Genomic DNA, 18181 nt, shown 5'->3' with positions numbered 1-18181 from the left:
ATTATTCTTCTATGTTTCCAGCGATATTTTTGACCGTAAAAAGCCTTAGCCCTAGTTCTCTTGTGCCAACTATTTCTCTCTATCAAAGAAGCCTCATCTGTCCTTTTAAATTCACTGACTTCACTGAGCCCTTTTCCATCTCATTTAACACCCTTTAATTCATTGAATATCAACGCTAAAAAATCACATCCTACCCACGGAGTGCATGATGATGACTGGGCCGAAGCCTCCGTCAGCCCGTTCGCTCTTGCTACCGTCCGCTCATGCCTCCGTCTCTACGACTGTTCGTGCGTCCATCCGTCATTCCATGCACCCGTCGGTGCGTCCATCCGTCCGTTCGTGCGTCCTTCCGTGCATTCGTCCATGCGTCCATTCCTGCGTTCTTCTGCCTGTCCATTCATTCATGCGTGCGTCCATCCATGCGTTTCTCTTTCTGTGCGCCCGTCCATCTAATGAACACTCCAGGTACCGCCATACCGCATCTTTTCATCATATTGATACACAACAGCCACCACAGCCCTGCTGCATGAAAGAAAAAGATGACGCCGGTTGCAGGTTGTTGACGAACTGTCGCCATCTTGTTCACTGAACACGGTCTATTGCATATAGAATAATGGATAGGTTACTCGTAACATTATTGGTGGAGGTGGACGACTACCGTAGCTTGATGGAGATGTGCAGCGGTCGCAACACCGGGGACTCTTCGGCTACTCTAACTGCCAGTTCCTCATCACCACAAGCCTCACCAGATCAGTCGACAACCTACGTCACCCTGCCACCCCTGTGGGATCCTGGCACTTTCTCCGCTGACGGTATCAGCGACGTTGACTCCTGACTGCAGCGGTACGAGCGTGTCAGTGCTACCCACCGCTATGATCGCACGCTTATGCTCGCCAATGTTGTGTTTTACCTCGACAACACGCCGCGGACATGGTTCGAAACCAATAAAGCCGAAATCACAAGCTGGGATCTCTTCTAAACGAAGATCCGTGATCTTTTTGGCGATTCATCTGGTCGTCAGCTCACTGCCAAGAAAACTCCCGCCGCTCGTGCCCAGACGTCTACTGAATCGTACGTCTCATACAATCTTGACACTTTGGCGCTTTCTAGCAAGGTCAACCAGTGCATATTGGAAGACGAGAAAGTCAATCACGTCCTCAAAGAGATTGCTTGCGATGCCTTCAACCTACTGGTTTTTAATAATGTCACGAGCATCCACATGATCCTTACAAAATGCCGCCGTCAAGAACATGCTAAAGTCCACCGCATCACCCACGGCATCACGTGCCTGCTGAACACAGCTGCTGCTACCTCTTGGGATGACTCCGTCCACCAAGTTTCCCGATGTGACAACCACATCGCTTCATTAGTCGCGAGGTCAAGGCAGCTCACCCAGTAGTCACTCCATTCTCAACGCCTGATCCTTCACTGATCACGATCTCACTGATACAAGCCATCGTTCGTCAAGAATTATCGAACGTTGACATACACCGCGTTCAACCACGCTACTGTGCCGAGCTTTTTTATCGTCGTCCCTACATTCCTCGCTTTGGTTACAACTACTCTCGGCAGCACAATTTTTCCGAATAGCGTACGCTGGACGACAAGCCTATATGCTTCAACTGCCGACGCGTCGGCCATATTGCTCGCCACTGCCGCAATCACTGAGCTCCGCCGGCGCACTATAGGCCTCCTACCCGTTTTTGAAAAATGTAACTAGGTCCCCTCTTGTGCCCGTATTTAAACCCCAATGACATAATATCCTCTCAACAATATGATTCCATCACAAATAGGTCAATGGTCACAGCTCAATTTGTTTTGTCCAGTTCCTCAACTCAGCACTTTATAATATCAAGACAGCCGTCAGGGTTTTCTTGGATATAAAAAACTATTTGATATAGTTTCACATTCCTCATCATTAAAGGAATCAGAATCCTATTATGGTTTCACCGACAAGACACTTCAGTTTCTTGTTCTAGTTATTTGGGGAATAGAAAGTGATGTGTTGTGTTTCATGGCCTCTACGTAGACTTTAGAAAAATAATGTGCGGAATGCCCCAGCAAGCCATGCTGGGTCCTTTGTTGTTCTTATTGCATATAAAAGACCTACTGTCTGTTAAGTCATGCAAAACCAGAATCTGCGCTTATGACACCGCATTGCTTTTTCGAGGTACCTCTCTGTTTACGCTAAAAAAAGTCGCGGCAAAGTTAGCGCAGATTTTCGCATAGTTCTCCTTCAAGAAGCTCGCAATAATTATAAATATATAAAACCTAATACATCATATTTCATCATATTCCAAAAAAATGTAGAATATAGTAATCTGAAGTTGGAAATTAACAACGTTTTTTACCTTCACTTCTATTTCTTAAAGACACCACTAGGACACTTTACATAAGGGGTGGGTTAAAATATATGCAACAAGTTGTACACTTTATTTTATAGTTTATTTTGATGTGATCATTTTAAATAAAGCAGTAGGGCTTGAGTTAGCGATGTATTGTGCAAAGTCGTTCTAGTCCTGGCTGCTCGAGGAAAAAAAGAAGGTGCAAAGGTGACTGTGCGAGCATGATGACGGGCAACGTTTAAAGGGTGACCAACGCGATGTTCCATGCGTAAAAGTGGCAAAATATACGGTGTTTGATTTAGCGCGCAGGGGTAGAATTTATTAAATAAAGATGAACAAGCGTTGAGGCGTCGATCGGAAAGTGTTTGTAAACTAGATTCCGATTTCAAATATGTTACGCTGATATAGTATGAAAAGGGGGGGGGGGGGTGAATGAAACGAATGGCACGATTCTGAAAAGCCTCGAAGGCGTTTGTGAGGTATACCTGGCGATGATTCCAAATGGCTGGTGCGTACTCTAGTTTGGGCCATATTAGTGTTTTCTGGGCTAGTAATTTGACATGCTCTCAGCGTTCTGTAAATGACGTCGTTAAAACCAGAATGTTTTGTTAGACGATGCAACAATGTTGATCACATGCGCACGCCAGTCGAGATTATCCGATATAATCAAACCTAAGTGTTTATATTGGCATACAGTTTCTAAATAGCTGCTGGTTTGTTATTTTATATTTATATTTTAACAGATTAAAACTGTGATAAAACGATTTTGTTTTGAGTATACCGGTATTTAAAACCATTAAACAGCATTGACACTAGTCTTTATTGTTGTAAACGTCCTGGTGAAAAACAGACTGGTCAGTAATGCTAACAACCCTATTGAAAACATCAGCGCCACTGGGTACCAGCGTCCAGCGCCATGACTGATTATTGGCCAGGTATGGCGCTGGTACCAGCGCGTCCCAGCGCAAGTACTGGGACGAGCGGCAGCGTCCCAGTACTCTGCGTAAAATGGCTTTACAGGGTTGAAAGGGGGGTGCCAATTCGCCATAAATAACTGAGTATATAAGTAAAATAGCGCGCATTCACATTGAAAATACAAGAAATGAAATAAATATATATTACCTATTAACGGGACTCAAATTCGCCACCTCTGATTGTAAACCGAGTACGTTACCCACTACGCCATGCCAGGACTTGCTGTTGGGGTTATAAAATGATCATTTATCCGAAGAACACACCGTTCAACTTTATGTTTATTGGTCGCACTGTCAAGACTGACATGATATTCCTTTGCAAATAACAATTGCGTCTTGATTAGGCGGTGACGAACGGCTTCCGGGCACTGAATGACGTGCGGATATTAGCAAGAGCGCAAATTTTTTTTAAGCATCCCCATCTTAACTCTGATAAATCTCAAATTGACTGGAGGAGCAGCCACAAATTGTCAGCTGTTGCTGCCAATAGTTTTTTGCTTTGTTGGTCGGTTCTGGCACTTGCTACTGGTCAGCATGTACCGATGATTTAAATGTCTTGTTCTGTAGATATCTGCGCACAGGAGTGAATATTGAGTATTTTTTTTCGCGCAAGGGACGATGTAGCTGTACACATCCAGCATGCCAAATTACATACTTGCAGTTATATTGATACTTGCAACTAAGAAACCGCCGAAAAAATGACTAATGCAATCCACTGAAAAACTATGCCAGTATGTTAGTTCACTAACGTGTACCAAATTACCAACTCGAAATTGCGTGTTCTTTCGTACAAGTCAGAGAAGTACCGGCTCCTGCGCTCAGAAGGAAGCTTTCGGTGACAGCCTACGTTGCTAAAAGCACGACACATCGATCATCACCGCTGTTTGTGCGGGCACCGCACACACGGATAAATGGTCGATTTAGGCTCAGAGATGTCCAAACCGTACTTTACAGTCCTTATTACACTTTAGAATTATGCCTACTTAAAGTAAAAAGTGCCGACAGCATGTACACCGACGTGGCCTGCCCGTTAGGCCTCGCTGGGAAGGGGCACTGGGTAAGGCTGCTCTCGAAGCAGCTGAGTTGCGATGCTTGAAGTTTCTGCATTTTAGCTTTGTAACATTTCTAACGGTTACCTAAACTGTGCCTGAAGTAAGTGGAAGGTCAATAAATGCCAGAAATGCATTTACGGAATGGCGATGTCGAGCGACAGCCGTTTTCCTGGCCCCCGCTGGCAGTATACAGCTGGCGTGCCAGTGTACAGATATATGCAGTTATATCAATACCAACATTTATAAAAACACACATAAAGATACCAATGTTATCAGCTCAAAACGTATGCCAGGAAGTCAGTTAACGAGGGCGTACCAAATTACCAGCTGAAATTTGCGTGTTGTTGCATATCAGTTGGAGAAGTACCGGCGGCGGCCGGCAGTTTTCCGTGACAGCTTGCGTAGCTGAAAGTGCGACGTTCGATCGTCAACGCTTCTTGTGCGAACATCGACACAAGAACATAATAGTTGATTTAGTTTCATGGATGTCTGAACTATACTTTACAGCTATTCTCACACTTTAAAGTTGTGTGTACGCGAAGCAAAACGCGCCGGTAACATATATACCAACGCGGCCGCTACGACAGGCTTAAAGTTCGCTGGGCTGGGCGCTGGGTAAGACCGCTCTCGACGCGGTAAGTTGGGCTGTTTGTAAATTCTGCATTTGAGCTTTGGAACATTTCTAACTCTTACCTGAAATAAGTAGAAGGATAATCTTGGCCAAACATACATTTATGCAGTATGGCGGAATCAAACGACAGCTTTTTTTCTCGCCTCCACAAGGAAACCTATAGCGAAGCTTTCGAGAGAGCTTATTTACGTTTCGTCAACTTAGGTGCAAAAACAATTTCCTGTTTCTGTTAGGAGTGGCGGGCATCTCCTGGCTTACAAACACTGCAACTTGTAATCGTTACAGCAATAAACGGATGATGCAAATTTGGCCGGTATACGCGGTGGCATATGCGAAAAGGTGCGTTATAATTGCTGCGATACGTACGTGTGCCGCAAAAATTATGTATGCTCGGCATCTGTTAGGGTATCATCTCTACGTGCCGTCGATTCAAGCGTTTTATATTCAATGACACCGAAACATACCACGGCACACGCTACAATAACGTGCAGGCTGCGCTGGTAGAAACAGTGTGTGCTCCAGTATTCACCAGCGCTTGCCAGTGAAAATTCCAGCGCTTCCAGCGCTTCGCAGTGCGAACCAGCATCACAGCGGTTGAGCCAACGCCGCTAGCAGTGCGACACAGCTTTTTGCCAGTGCGCCCAGCGAAATACAGGTGATTGCAAGCGTGTATCAGTGTCTCCAGCGTGTACCAGTGCCAAAAAACGTACTGGCATCACGCTGTTCTTGCAATAAGGAACTGAACAAAAAATACCATATTCGTCAGGAAACAAGCGGATATTGCAAGAAAAATGCAATGGTAGGTTATTAATATATAGTAGGAGGAGTAGGGGAGCCTAATACCGAACCATGAGAGACGTCAGATTTTACTGAAAAAGGCTCACAGTTGTTGTTTTTGTCGTGCAACGACTGCAGGTGATTAGTGAGGAACTTCTCAATCTATGTTAGTACTTTGCGGTTTACATTCAGCCGGAAAAGTTTTGGTAGTAAGTGTTGATGAACAACTTTGTCAAATGCTTTCGCGAAACCAAGAAAATTACATCAGTTTGAATGTTAGAGTGTAGATTAAGGTACAGCTCATGAAGCAAGGCAGGTAATTGTGTATCGCAAGATAGTTCTTTGCAGATTTCATGCTGAGAATGGTGAATTTTTTTAGAATCAAGGAAGCTAGATATATGAGTGTATATGGAATGCTTCATGATCTTACAAGGCACTGATGTTAAGAGAATGGGGTGGTATAGTTTGGCGGTAAACTCTTGTTGCCTCATTTGTAGACTGAAACGACCTCAGAAACAAGCCTATGAGCAAGTTTCCACGTTCAAATACTTCAGCGTTCTAGAGGATGGAAATGTGTATCGGAGGGAAGAAGTAAAATATACATACAAAAAGCTCGCTTTCACATGTTTCCGCTCAATAAAGCCAAATGTCACTTTTAAAGCAACCTGCTTCCATCATTCTACTTCTCCCTGTTCTACTCCCACTTCAGTTGCTTTAGCGAAATACGGGGATTTACCTATATAACGTACATCGAACCAGTCTTACAAATCAAAAACATGTCTGGCGAATCATTACGTCCTCTCGTTCTTTTTGCCCAAGCTCACATTTGTTTTACTCCACTCGGATACTCAGTGGCCTTTCACTTCTCTGCGAAATTATAAAACGGTGATATTCATTCATTCTTAACACCAACTTTACAGTACCTGTGAGTATACGTTATGAGCTCTGACTCGTACCACAATTTACGCAGGCAATGACAACTTCAACCTTCCCCATTGTGGGACTGCATATTTTGAACGGTTATTTCAGTAACTTAAACTCTGTTCCTAATGTTTTGAACGCAACTCCACTTTAAACTAACCTGGCAAGCAATTTCAATTTCACCTGGAAAATGGCCCCACCGCGGTGGTCTAGTGATTAAGGTACCCGGCTGCTGGCCCACATGGCGTGGGATTGCATCTCGGCTGTGACGGTTGCATTTCCTATGGAGGCGGAAAAGTTGTATGCCCGTGTGCTCAGATTTGGGTGCACGTTAAAGAATCCCAGGTGGTCTAAATTTCCGGAGCCTTCTACTACGGCGTCTCTCATAATTGTATGTTGGTTTTGAGACGTTAAAACCAACTAATCAAATCAAATCACCTGGAAGGTGCATTTTGTAAACTAACTGTGTTTTTTTTACTTAACCTCACGTCTATACTCATTTTTTTGCGGCTTACCAGGTTTGTATTTCTTTCTTTTCTTTCTAAAAATTCTACTTTTGGTTCTTCAGCGCTGTCCTGTCCGCACAATGCAGGTGTGTTTTTTTTCTCGTGCTCTATTTCCCGTATTTTTACAATGTATACCATAGGTTGTTACTCATCATTTATCTACCTATAATATAGGAGCAGTTTTGTACTTTGTGTAAAGCGTCCCGCCGTGGTGGTCTAGTGGCTAAATTACTCGGCTGCTGAGCCGCAGGTCGCGCAATCGGATCCCGGTGGCGGCAGCTGCATCTTCGATGGAGGCGAAAATGCTGTAGGTCCTTGTTCTTAGATTTGGGTGCACGTAAAGAACCCCAGGTGGACAAAATTTCTGGAGCCCCCCACTATGGCGTCTCTCTTGTTCATATGGTTGTTTTAGGACGTTGAACCTCACATATCCTTCTTTGTAGCTATTCTGTTATAGAATTAGTATGAAGATTTAGAGTCACATTTACACAACACCTCTGTTACTGACATGTAATGTTATACTCACATAACATATTAGACCACTAACTAGCCACAGAATCTAATCGTCCAAATACTCATTTACCCATTTTTGTAATAACTTGGTCAAACAAGCATTCACTGATTTATTGATGCAAATCAAATCTAATTGAACTGCAATGGTAAAACACAAGTCGTGTTTGCGAACTCCTACCTCTAAATCACTAGTGAGTAAGGACAAACATTCACCAGGCTGTAGGTGGGGCTAATTGTGTCATCGCAGTAGGTAATGCTAAAATCACGCATATTTCCACGCGTGTTTCAATTTGCACTTTTGTTTCATTCAGTTTTCGCCCACAAAGCCTGCCAGGAATGATGAGCGCTATACGCACCTAAAGTGTTTGAGAAGCTTTAGGACTCTAGTAGGTCGTTTTGTGAAGATTGCGCCCAGTATGTAAGCATTACAGATTATTTTGGGACCTACGTGAATGCTTGCGTTAACACTGCATTTTTCAATGGCACGTGTATAAAAGGCGACCCGCTCCACCGCTTGTCAGTTGATCGACAGCCTCTGTTCTGTTCACGGCAATCAGAGGCAGTCTCTTGCTGTAATTTGGCTTTCCTTTTACGTGGCCACAAATTCAGCCAAATTAAGTTTATTATGAAAACCTAGTCTGTTCCTTTCGTTCGCTTCACAACCTTTTGATAATATAGTAAAGCAACTGACAGAAGATTGCCGCTACATGCAAATGTATACCACTAAATCAAAGATGACGCTGCATTTTTAGTGAAAAGGTGATATTGAATATATGAACAGCGCAACCTAAAAGTGGTTACTGCGTAATTACAGAAGCGATAACAAGGAGAGGACAGAACGTCGACTTTCAACATTGATTTTAAAGCGGAGTGGTGTACATGTATTGAGGTGACAAAAAAGAATGCACATGCGTAAAACTGTGCAGATCCCAACTACTGCGATACAATGTGACAATATTTCATGTCGCTTCATGAGACGTCACATTAGTATGACGGCACATGTGTAAGCTTCCCATCAGTTCTGTTGTTGAAAAGAGATTGATTATCTCGATCATTTTCAAGCCATCTACAGGTTTTCAGCTCAATGAACAAGAGACACGAGCTTTGCTTGAATTGTATCACAGTGGTTGTTACCTTCACCTTTGTACGCATGCAAAAACTTTTATTGTTCTTTTTTTAAGTTTTGTTACCAACCTGTTGCACTGTACATAATTCCAAGCGCAAAGGGCACCGGCATCGTTTCATAATTATATACAGTGTAACGGGGTGATAACAAAACTTGAGGAAGGAATGTGGCAATACGTACACCGCACTGCTAATAATTCATTGATGAAAGTCGTGCTCTTTTCTGTTCTTGGTCTTGCTTCCTTATTCTTCCTTATTACGCTGTAACTATTTCTAGGTTGTGTTGTTAGTATATTTCAGTTTTGTCGTATACCAACTAGCCGAATTTTTCAGGCTACGTTTACGACCTTTTTCTTCTCCTTTGTTTGTAGATGGAAACACTTACAACCAAATAAGCAAAGTAGGCAAACAAACACTACCTGAAGATTCTAGGGTATAGCCATAGCTGTGAAGGTATTTATCACTTTCATTTGGTGAGTGGCGTTACACTGTCTAACATTACGGAGCTGGGAGCACGTTAAAGAATCCCAGGTGGTTGAAATTTCTGGAGCCTTCCACTACGGCGTCTCCCATATTCATAAGGTAATTTTGGGACGTTAATCCCCACATTTCAAATAATCAATCAACACTAAAGAGCTCTTAACATTAGAGAATCGTGCACAAAACCAACAATATAGATTGTGGGATTGAGCGAAGCCCATTAATGCCAGGAAACAATCATAAACTTCGTTTTTGGCCTCACCTGAGAATAGGAGCGCACACGAACAATCCCAGAGGTGACCAAGATTCCTCCTCATTAGTGTGCTCGAACTGAAACAGAAATGGCGGTTCTTCTGAAGAGTTGTAGCAAAGAAATAGTACTCTCTTAACGTCATTTTAGAGATGACTTGAACTTCCGATAACACCAGATACAGTCCTTATTGATGTGTTATAGGCTGCACATCAAACACCTATCTTCGCTGAACACTGATGATTTACAAGGGTACGTTGGCCATTGTTGGTGTAACATGGCAGAAAGTGAAAGCGCGAAGACGAAGACACACGAATGCTTTGCTTAATCATGGCCGAATTCTCGGTTATTGATGCATGGTGATGTCCTTAGAGAGAGGACTAAAAGAAGAAATAACCCACTTTAGCGCCTCAGAGTATAGTCACCAGGACGTGCCACAGGGACAATTGTAATATCTTACTGGTCACACTTAAAGAGCCTATTATGTGCGCGTGATTGTACGGGCACCAAAAGCCACGAGATGAGAAATAAGTTGCGAAAAGCTAATTTCGGCCACTGCTTTGAGCGCGTGAGCAGTGCATGACATGGCCCATAGCATCGAAAATTCTAATGCAACAGAGATTCCACATCTCACATGAACACATAGTAAATACACATACTAATGGTTAGAGTTCTAGCATGATCATTAGAGAATAATAAATATTTTTCTTATGTGCTATACTGAATTGTTTATAGGAACAGCAATGCGCTTGCATTTTGCCATCCACAGGACCCGGTCACAGTATGCCGCTGAGCACTAGTCGCCTGAACAATCTAGCGGGAAGATCAAGTAAACGTTGTCCGTGATGTAGCGTTGCAACAGCCGCATGTGTCCAACTTTTAGGCTTTGTCGCTAGCGTTAACGTTCACCACCTATTTTAATAGCTCCTTAAACAACTCAATTTTCCTTCTTTTTAACTACACCATTTAAGTAAACATTTATTGGCTCTAGAACGGCTTATGATTTTTAGCAAGTGAGAGGGGTATGCGGAAATTCGAGTTTCAATTTATTATATAATCAAAAATTATCGAAGAATCCCAATCGACTCTCGAATATAGCTATAGCTATATTCGAGAGTCTATTGGGACTTGATTGAGCATTAGATTGGGATTGGAGTCGATTGGATTGGAAATATTCAAAACTGTGAATACTATAGTGCTCACAGTTTTGAATAATTCGACAGGAATAATATTGCCACCATTGATAAACAAGCCACTGTGGCTCATACGCGTTTTTGGCCGCGAAGAAGAAGAGAACATCTTCGTTGCTCTGGTTCAAGTGAACTCCTGGCTGCGGGTCTTGTTTTGTTCGTGACATTACTGGTGGAGGTGCTGGGTACGTGTACTTCGGCTGTGTCGGCCATCGTGGAGACAGCTACATCTCCCAGAACAAGAATCAGCCGCCGCCTGCGTGGGTTACCCCCTGAATTTGGTCCCTTGGCATCGACACCCAGAAAGATGGCAACTGCGATGACAAGCCAGGCGGTCCAAACCAGTGATGGCCATGATTCGCTTCTCGCCCATGTTCTCCACGTGCCACAGACACCAAAGCCGTTCCATGGAGACATCTTCGAGGATGTTGATGACTGGCTAGACCACTTTGAACGGGTTGCCAGTATCAACGAATGGGACGATGTTCGAAAGCTGCGCCGAGTTTATTTCTACTTGGAGGATTCTGCGAAGACGTGGTACGAGAACCACGAGGGCTCCTTTGCAACATGGCAAGAGTTCAGCCGACAGCTCCGTGACGCCTATCGCAACACCGAAAGGAAGGAGAAAGCCGAACAAGCCATATCCAGCAGAAACCAACGGCCGAACGAACGTGTATCCATGTTTGTCGAGGACATGCTTCGACTCTTCAAGCGCGCGGACCCTGCTATGCCTGAGGTAAAGAAGGTGCGCCATTTAATGCGCGGAGTAAAAGAACAGCTTTTCGCTGGGCTCGTGCGCAATCCACCGACGACAGTCGCCCAGTTCATCAGTGAGGCAGCTACGATGGAACGTACGCTGCAGCAGCGGTCGTCACAATACGAACGCCAGATCCCGGCCACCACATGCTCTATCGGCTCTGACAGCGAGAGACAGACCCTCGCAGACTTCATTCGAAGTATCGTTCGGGACGAATTGCGGCAGCTGCAGGCAGTGGGATCCCATCCACCCGTGTCAGCCCTCGCGGATGTAATCAGACAAGAAGTCCGGCAGGCCGTCACACCCCTAGCCCCAGTCGCACCGCCAATTCCCGAGGCCCCAGTCCTGACATACGCAGCGGCATTGCGATCCCCTGCGCCACCGCCTACAGATACTGCTATGCGGCCAAGGTACCAGGCTATGCAGCCATTTCACGACACTGCTTCAAGCCCACCTCTCGGCTCAAGGTTTTCGAGCCCACCCACCTATCCGCCGTCCATCTCAAGACAAAGTGGTAGCAAGGCAAGCACGTGGCGTACCTCGGATAACCGTCCGCTCTGCTATCACTGTGGCGAAGCGGGTCACGTATACCGGAACTGTCAATACCGGCAACTAGGTCTCCGCGGCTTCCACCCTGATGCTCGATGCCCGCGCTACGGTGAGCGCCCCCGAGAAATTGAAGCCTATCTCACGGGCCAACGTACTCCTTCGACTATTCGGCACCACCAGTCGAGATCACCATCGCCTCGCCGGTCCACGTCACCCAGTTTGCCCTCATCGTCTTCCGCTCCTTTCAGGAGCCGGTCACCAAGTCCCCGCAGGGGAAACTAGGAACGGCGACTTCTGGGGGTGAAGTCGCGGCCCGGCGAACTGTAAAAGACCCTCCTTCGACGCAACGACCAGACGAGGGCCATTCCGGTTTTGCAGTGTTCTCCGACAGCAAAAAGATTGTTTCTGCCGAAATTGCCGTCTTCGTCGACAATCATGCTGTTAACGCCCTCGTCGATACCGGTGCCGACTATTGCGTAATGAGCGCAACACTGGCATCTGAACCCAGGAAGGTTATGACGCCTTGGCAAGGACCTCAGTTGCGCACGGCAGGTGGCCATCTGGTGACGCCTACTGGTATGTGCACGGCACGCATTCGAATACGTACGTCAACATTTGCGGGCTCTTTCCTCGTATTGCGCGTGTGCTTTCGGCCAGTCATTCTAGGAATGGACTTCCTTCGTGAATACGGCGCCGTCATCGACCTCCGTGAATTACTTGTGTCGTTCGAGGATCCTTTTTGCGCTGCAACTGACAGTATGCAATTCCGGAAAAGAGCGCTCCGTGTTACCGACGATTCTCTGACTCTCCCACCTCGAAGCAGCCTCTTTGTCAAAGTAGAATTGGGACAGGACTTGTCTGACGCGGTAATTGCAGAGGCCAATTTGTCTCTCCTTATTTCACAACAAATCTGTGTTGCCCGAGGAATCATTCAGCCTAGCAATAAGCATGCTCACCTGCTGGTCACGAACTTCAGCGACGAATATCGCCACCTAACGAGACACACTGCCATTGCATATTGTGAAGAACTTGCCGATGCCGATGGTCCATCTACGTTAGCTTCATTTTCATCGAATGGCCACCCTGACGACGCCTTCGTGAGCACTCTCGACGTAAACGAGAGACTACCTTCGGCTCAACGAGAAAGCCTTTTGCGTATACTCGGCTCATTTGAAGACTGCTTTGCCACTACGTCAAGGGTTAAACAGACACCACTTGCTCAACATCGTATCATAACGGAACCTACTGAAAGACCCATCCGACAACATGCCTATAGGGTGTCGCAAAAAGAGCAAGATGCTATACGTGACCAAGTCCAGCAGATGCTTCAGGACGACGTCATTCAGCCATCAACCAGTCCCTGGGCTTCGCCAGTTGTACTAGTAAAGAAGAAGGATGGTACGTTGCGTTTTTGCGTTGATTACCGTAAACTGAACAAGGTCACCAAAAAGGACGTTTATCCTCTACCTCGGATAGATGACTCGTTGGACCGTATACGCAACGCTAAATATTTTTCCTCCATGGATTTGCGTAGCGGCTACTGGCAAATCGCAGTGGACGAGCGCGACCGCGAAAAGACGGCGTTTATTACTCCGGACGGTCTGTACGAGTTTAAAGTGTTGCCTTTCGGTCTATGCTCAGCGCCAGCTACTTTTCAAAGAATGATGGATACGGTTCTCACGGGGCTCAAATGGCAGTCATGCCTTGTTTACCTTGATGACGTCGTGGTCTTTGCAGACACGTTTGAACAACACGTCCAACGCCTTTATGCAGTTCTTCAGGCAATTAGAACAGCGGGGTTGTCTCTCAAACCCGACAATTGTCATTTTGGATATGAAGAACTGAAGTTCCTTGGTCACGTTGTGAGCCATGCTGGCGTCCGCCCAGATCCCGAGAAAACCCGCGCCGTTGCCACCTTTCCCGTGCCCACAAATAAGGGCGACCTACGCCGTTTTCTAGGGCTCTGTGCGTATTACAGGCGCTTTGTCAAACACTTCTCGAAGATTGCTGAACCCCTCAACAAGCTTACAAAAGACAGTGTCTCGTTTGTTTGGGGTCCCGATCAGTGCCATGCGTTCGACACCCTCCGAAACCTCCTCCAGGCTCCGCCTGTACTAGGTCATTTTGACGAAAGCGCTGACACGGAATTACACACTGACGCCAGCAGCGTTGGACTAGGAGCGGTATTAGTTCAGTGGCAAAATGGCATAGAGCGCGTGATCGCTTATGCGAGCAGAACGTTATCCCCAGCGGAAAAAAACTATTCTGCAACCGAAAAGGAATGCCTCGCTGTTGTCTGGGCCATAACAAAGTTCCGCCCATACTTGTATGGCCGCCCATTCAGGGTAGTTAGCGACCACCATTCCCTTTGTTGGCTCGCGAATCTCAAAGATCCCTCAGGTCGTCTAGCACGATGGAGCCTTCGGCTACAAGATTTCGATGTCACCATCGTCCACAAATCTGGGCGGAAACACACCGACGCCGACTGTCTCTCACGTGCACCGGTCGAAAATGCCAACACTGACCTTGAAGACGACGACACTTTTCTTTCTGCCGTATCAGCGACCAGCTTAGCGGAGCAACAGCGTCATGACTTTGAGCTCATCCCGCTCATTGACTACCTTGAAGGACGCAATTCGCACCTTCCCCGAAGCTTTGCGCGCTCACTATCTTCCTTTTGTTTCCGTGATAGAGTGCTTTATAAAAAGAACTTTCATCCTACACAAGCTATGTATCTGCTTGTTGTGCCAACTACGCTTCGTGGTGACATTTTACGTGCGTGTCACGATGAGCCATCGTCCGGACACCTCGGCTATACGCGCACGCTGCAACGGATTCAACGCTCCTACTACTGGCCACGTCTCGCGAAGACTGTGAAGCACTACGTTCGCACATGTCGCGACTGTCAGCGACGTAAGATTCCACCTTTACGACCAGCGGGACTACTGCACCCAATTGGCCCACCAAAGGCGCCCTTTCATCAGATTGGCATGGACTTGCTGGGGTCATTCCCCACGTCTTCGTCTGGAAACCGGTGGATTGTCGTCGCTACAGACTACTTAACACGCTACTGGGAAACCAAGGCACTTCCAAAAGCCACCGCAGCAGATGTCGCCCAATTTTTCGTGAACAGCATCGTCTTACGTCACGGTGCTCCAGCTGTCGTCATAACTGATCGTGGGACAGCTTTCACCGCAGAGATGCTGCAGGAAGTCTTGCGATTAAGTGGCACGGAACATCGTAAAACAACGGCTTACCACCAGTAATGTCACGAACAAAACAAGACCCGCAGCCAGGAGTTCACTTGAACCAGAGCAACGAAGATGTTCTCTTCTTCTTCGCGGCCAAAAACGCGTATGAGCCACAGTGGCTCGTTTATCAATGGTGGCAATATATAGAGCGTTACAAAGGCCAACAGTGCAATCTGCAGGGTTGGTGAAATAACGTTTAAGTCGTTACTGTAGGAATTTCGTGAAGAGGACACTTAAGAAAACAACGACTATTTGCGTTTTAGTAAGGTAGAATTTAGTAGAGCCAAATACATCAGTCTTACCCTTAGTTAAAACTGAAGGATCCGCTTGTTACAGCGGCCGGAATTACCCAGCCGCCGAAAGGCAGCGCCGTTCGCAATGGACGCGCTTCGCGCCCCCAAATATGCCATCTACCACGGGGCGAACACGGGAGGAATGCGCTGTCACTCGGTTGTTGCCACGGCTTGCAAAGGCCACTGCACTATTGGGTGGTGTATACTTCGATCATCTTCGTACGCCGGAAGCAACAACAAGCAGTACTGCGCAACTTTGCTGGCAAGGTGCTGTCTTGTAATGCACGAAGAGCAGAAAATACCGCTAACTCCACCTGCATTAATGGGTTCGTCCTGCTCTGCGAGACCGCGACAAGCTCGCTCATGCCAACGACAAGCTCGGTCACCTCTTCCACAAAATAGGGGTGTAAAGTAGGCACAGAACGGGTTAAACACCCGTTGGGGACAACATTCAGTTATGTGCACTGTGACATGACAAGTCAGTAAAGCTTGGCCACCATTTTTTAAAACTCATTGACTAGCTGTCTTATGGGTTTGCGGCAACCGATTCGACAGCAGAAGCCACAAAAATCCGCCTGAGAGTGATTGGCACGGAGAAGGCCTTTTCGGCAGATCTAGCATCCACTGAATCGGATTCGGCGCTTTTTTTGGTGGCCGGAAGGCTCAGTGTGATCGCGCGTTTACCGCAAAATGATGATGGGTAAGTGAAAAAAATGCGTGAAAAAAAAATAATCGAGTGAAGACGCCTCCTTGATATTTCTGCACCAAACACCGTGATGTAAGATATTTTGAAAGAGTCTTCTGGGTTCTGAGCAGTTTCTAATCAGTAAAAGTGAAGTGCATTGTTATATGTGGGTGCTACAGAACTAGCCTGCGAGGCCTCAGAAACGTTCATCTAGCCAATGTCAAGAAAGTACGAGAATTACAATTTTAAATCAGTGACGCGGCCCGTGATGACTGGGGCACGAAATCTAAAACTGAGTCCTTAACCTTGATTTTCGCTGCTAATAATGAACGTACCATGGTTTCTTTATTGTCTCCAATTTGGAGTGCGTCTACTCCTTCATACTGACACGTCGCAATGGCAGGGTTTCTTTGAGAAGGCACGTACAATTTCTCTCAGATGATCACTGCACCGTTTGCTTAGGTAAAGTCCAATTCTCCGACGACATCTCTTGAGCATTCTGGAAGAACCATGAAACTGGTGACGTAGGTGGAGCCCAATTCCTATTTTAGCAGGGCGGCTATAGCAGCCAAGTGGATGAGGCGTTCCCCTGCCGTTCGAACTTGCGGCTCTGTCTAAGGAGTCAGCCCTTTCTTCAGTTCCCTAGAAAGTCCTTTAATCAAGACCGAGTGGTCAGTGTCTGTGTCTACTAAACCAGTTGTTTTGAAACAGTCTATAGCAATTAGCAAATCCGAAATGACATTATTGTTTCAGCACGTACTCGTGCAGAAGCATACTGTTTCTGTACGTTGCTGTTTCTGCTGTTGGCAGCGTCGCTTTTCGTATTTTGGAATCAATGCTGTGGTTTCTGTTGTTGAGTCGGCACCGTCCTCAAATTCACAGGTTACGAATTCTGGTTTTCCTGAAGCACCGTCAGGAACACCGCTTCCCAGAGTTTGAAAATGAACGTGGGCTTGGTGATCGATGCCTGAGCGGCACTGTCGAAGACGATTGATGAGTTTGCGAGAATTTGGGCTCTTAGTGCATTGAAAGATACTGTTTGATTTCAGACGGGCATTCTCCGTTTCTTGGGCAAGGAACGTTTACAGAAAAACCATGAAGTCCTGCTCGCTGGTAATCGAACATGCGGTAAAAACGGTCAGCTTCGCCGAAGTGATATCAAAACGGCATTCAGTCGTCGTACACATTGCATCAGCCTTCCGGAATTTACTCTCTGGTAGGGTTGGGGCGAACCGGATGGATAGTTGCCAAAAGTTAATGACTACTGGAAACAAAGAATGTGCGGGGGTTCCCCTGACTGCCTCGGCGTGCGAAAGTTCTGCCTGCACCAGTAGTGGCGCCTGATGGGGTGCTTGCGGCTGCTCTATTTGAACGACCCGTGTTCCTTCCTCGTGATCCACTTCCGCAAACGACTCGACTGGTGCCAGGGTGCTGCTGAGCTATTGCGGCTACCGCTATTCTCAATCACAGATCAAATCAGCTCTCACAACGAGTCTGGGCTATTTCCGAAGGCTTCAGGCTCTTCATCTACAAATGAGATGTTCACATTGCGGTTGTGGTGCCTCACCCGCTTTTGGCGGCTCCGTCCCAATTCTGTAATATCAGAGCAAAATTTAGTGAGTGTCCTCAAAAGGCTTCATATTGCTACCTGTAGGCTGCCACAAACCATAGTGCGAAGGGGCAACAACAACAACAACAGCTGCTCGAGCTCGGAGCCAGACTGGCCAGCGCTGCAACCGCTCTTGCAAATATATTTTTCGAATATATTCGCAATACTTTGTCTCGTTACTCACGTAACATATTTGGTGGAGGTGGAACGATCCCCGTCCTCACCACGCAGCTCCGCAGTGGCCGCATCCTCCAGCTTTCCGCCATGGCTTCC

At 46.3% G+C, this 18181-nt stretch overlaps 1 protein-coding gene across 4 annotated transcripts in view; it reads right to left on the bottom strand.

Moving 5' to 3' along the window:
- Window positions 1-18181, bottom strand: part of LOC119165924 (ATP-binding cassette sub-family C member 2) — a 1429043-nt gene that overhangs the window by 1098496 nt on the left and 312366 nt on the right. For all 4 annotated transcript variants that reach the window (XM_075882663.1, XM_075882666.1, XM_075882665.1 and 1 more), the window contains one exon: window positions 9587-9654. In XM_075882663.1, coding sequence (XP_075738778.1) covers window positions 9587-9654 — 68 coding nt within the window. The remainder of the gene's footprint in view (window positions 1-9586; window positions 9655-18181) is intronic.

The sequence above is a fragment of the Rhipicephalus microplus genome, unplaced genomic scaffold (genome assembly GCF_043290135.1).
Source record: "Rhipicephalus microplus isolate Deutch F79 unplaced genomic scaffold, USDA_Rmic scaffold_13, whole genome shotgun sequence".
NCBI lineage: Eukaryota > Metazoa > Arthropoda > Arachnida > Ixodida > Ixodidae > Rhipicephalus > Rhipicephalus microplus.
The sequence above is the reverse complement of the archived record's forward strand: the minus strand, read 5'-3'. Positions and strand labels throughout refer to the sequence as shown.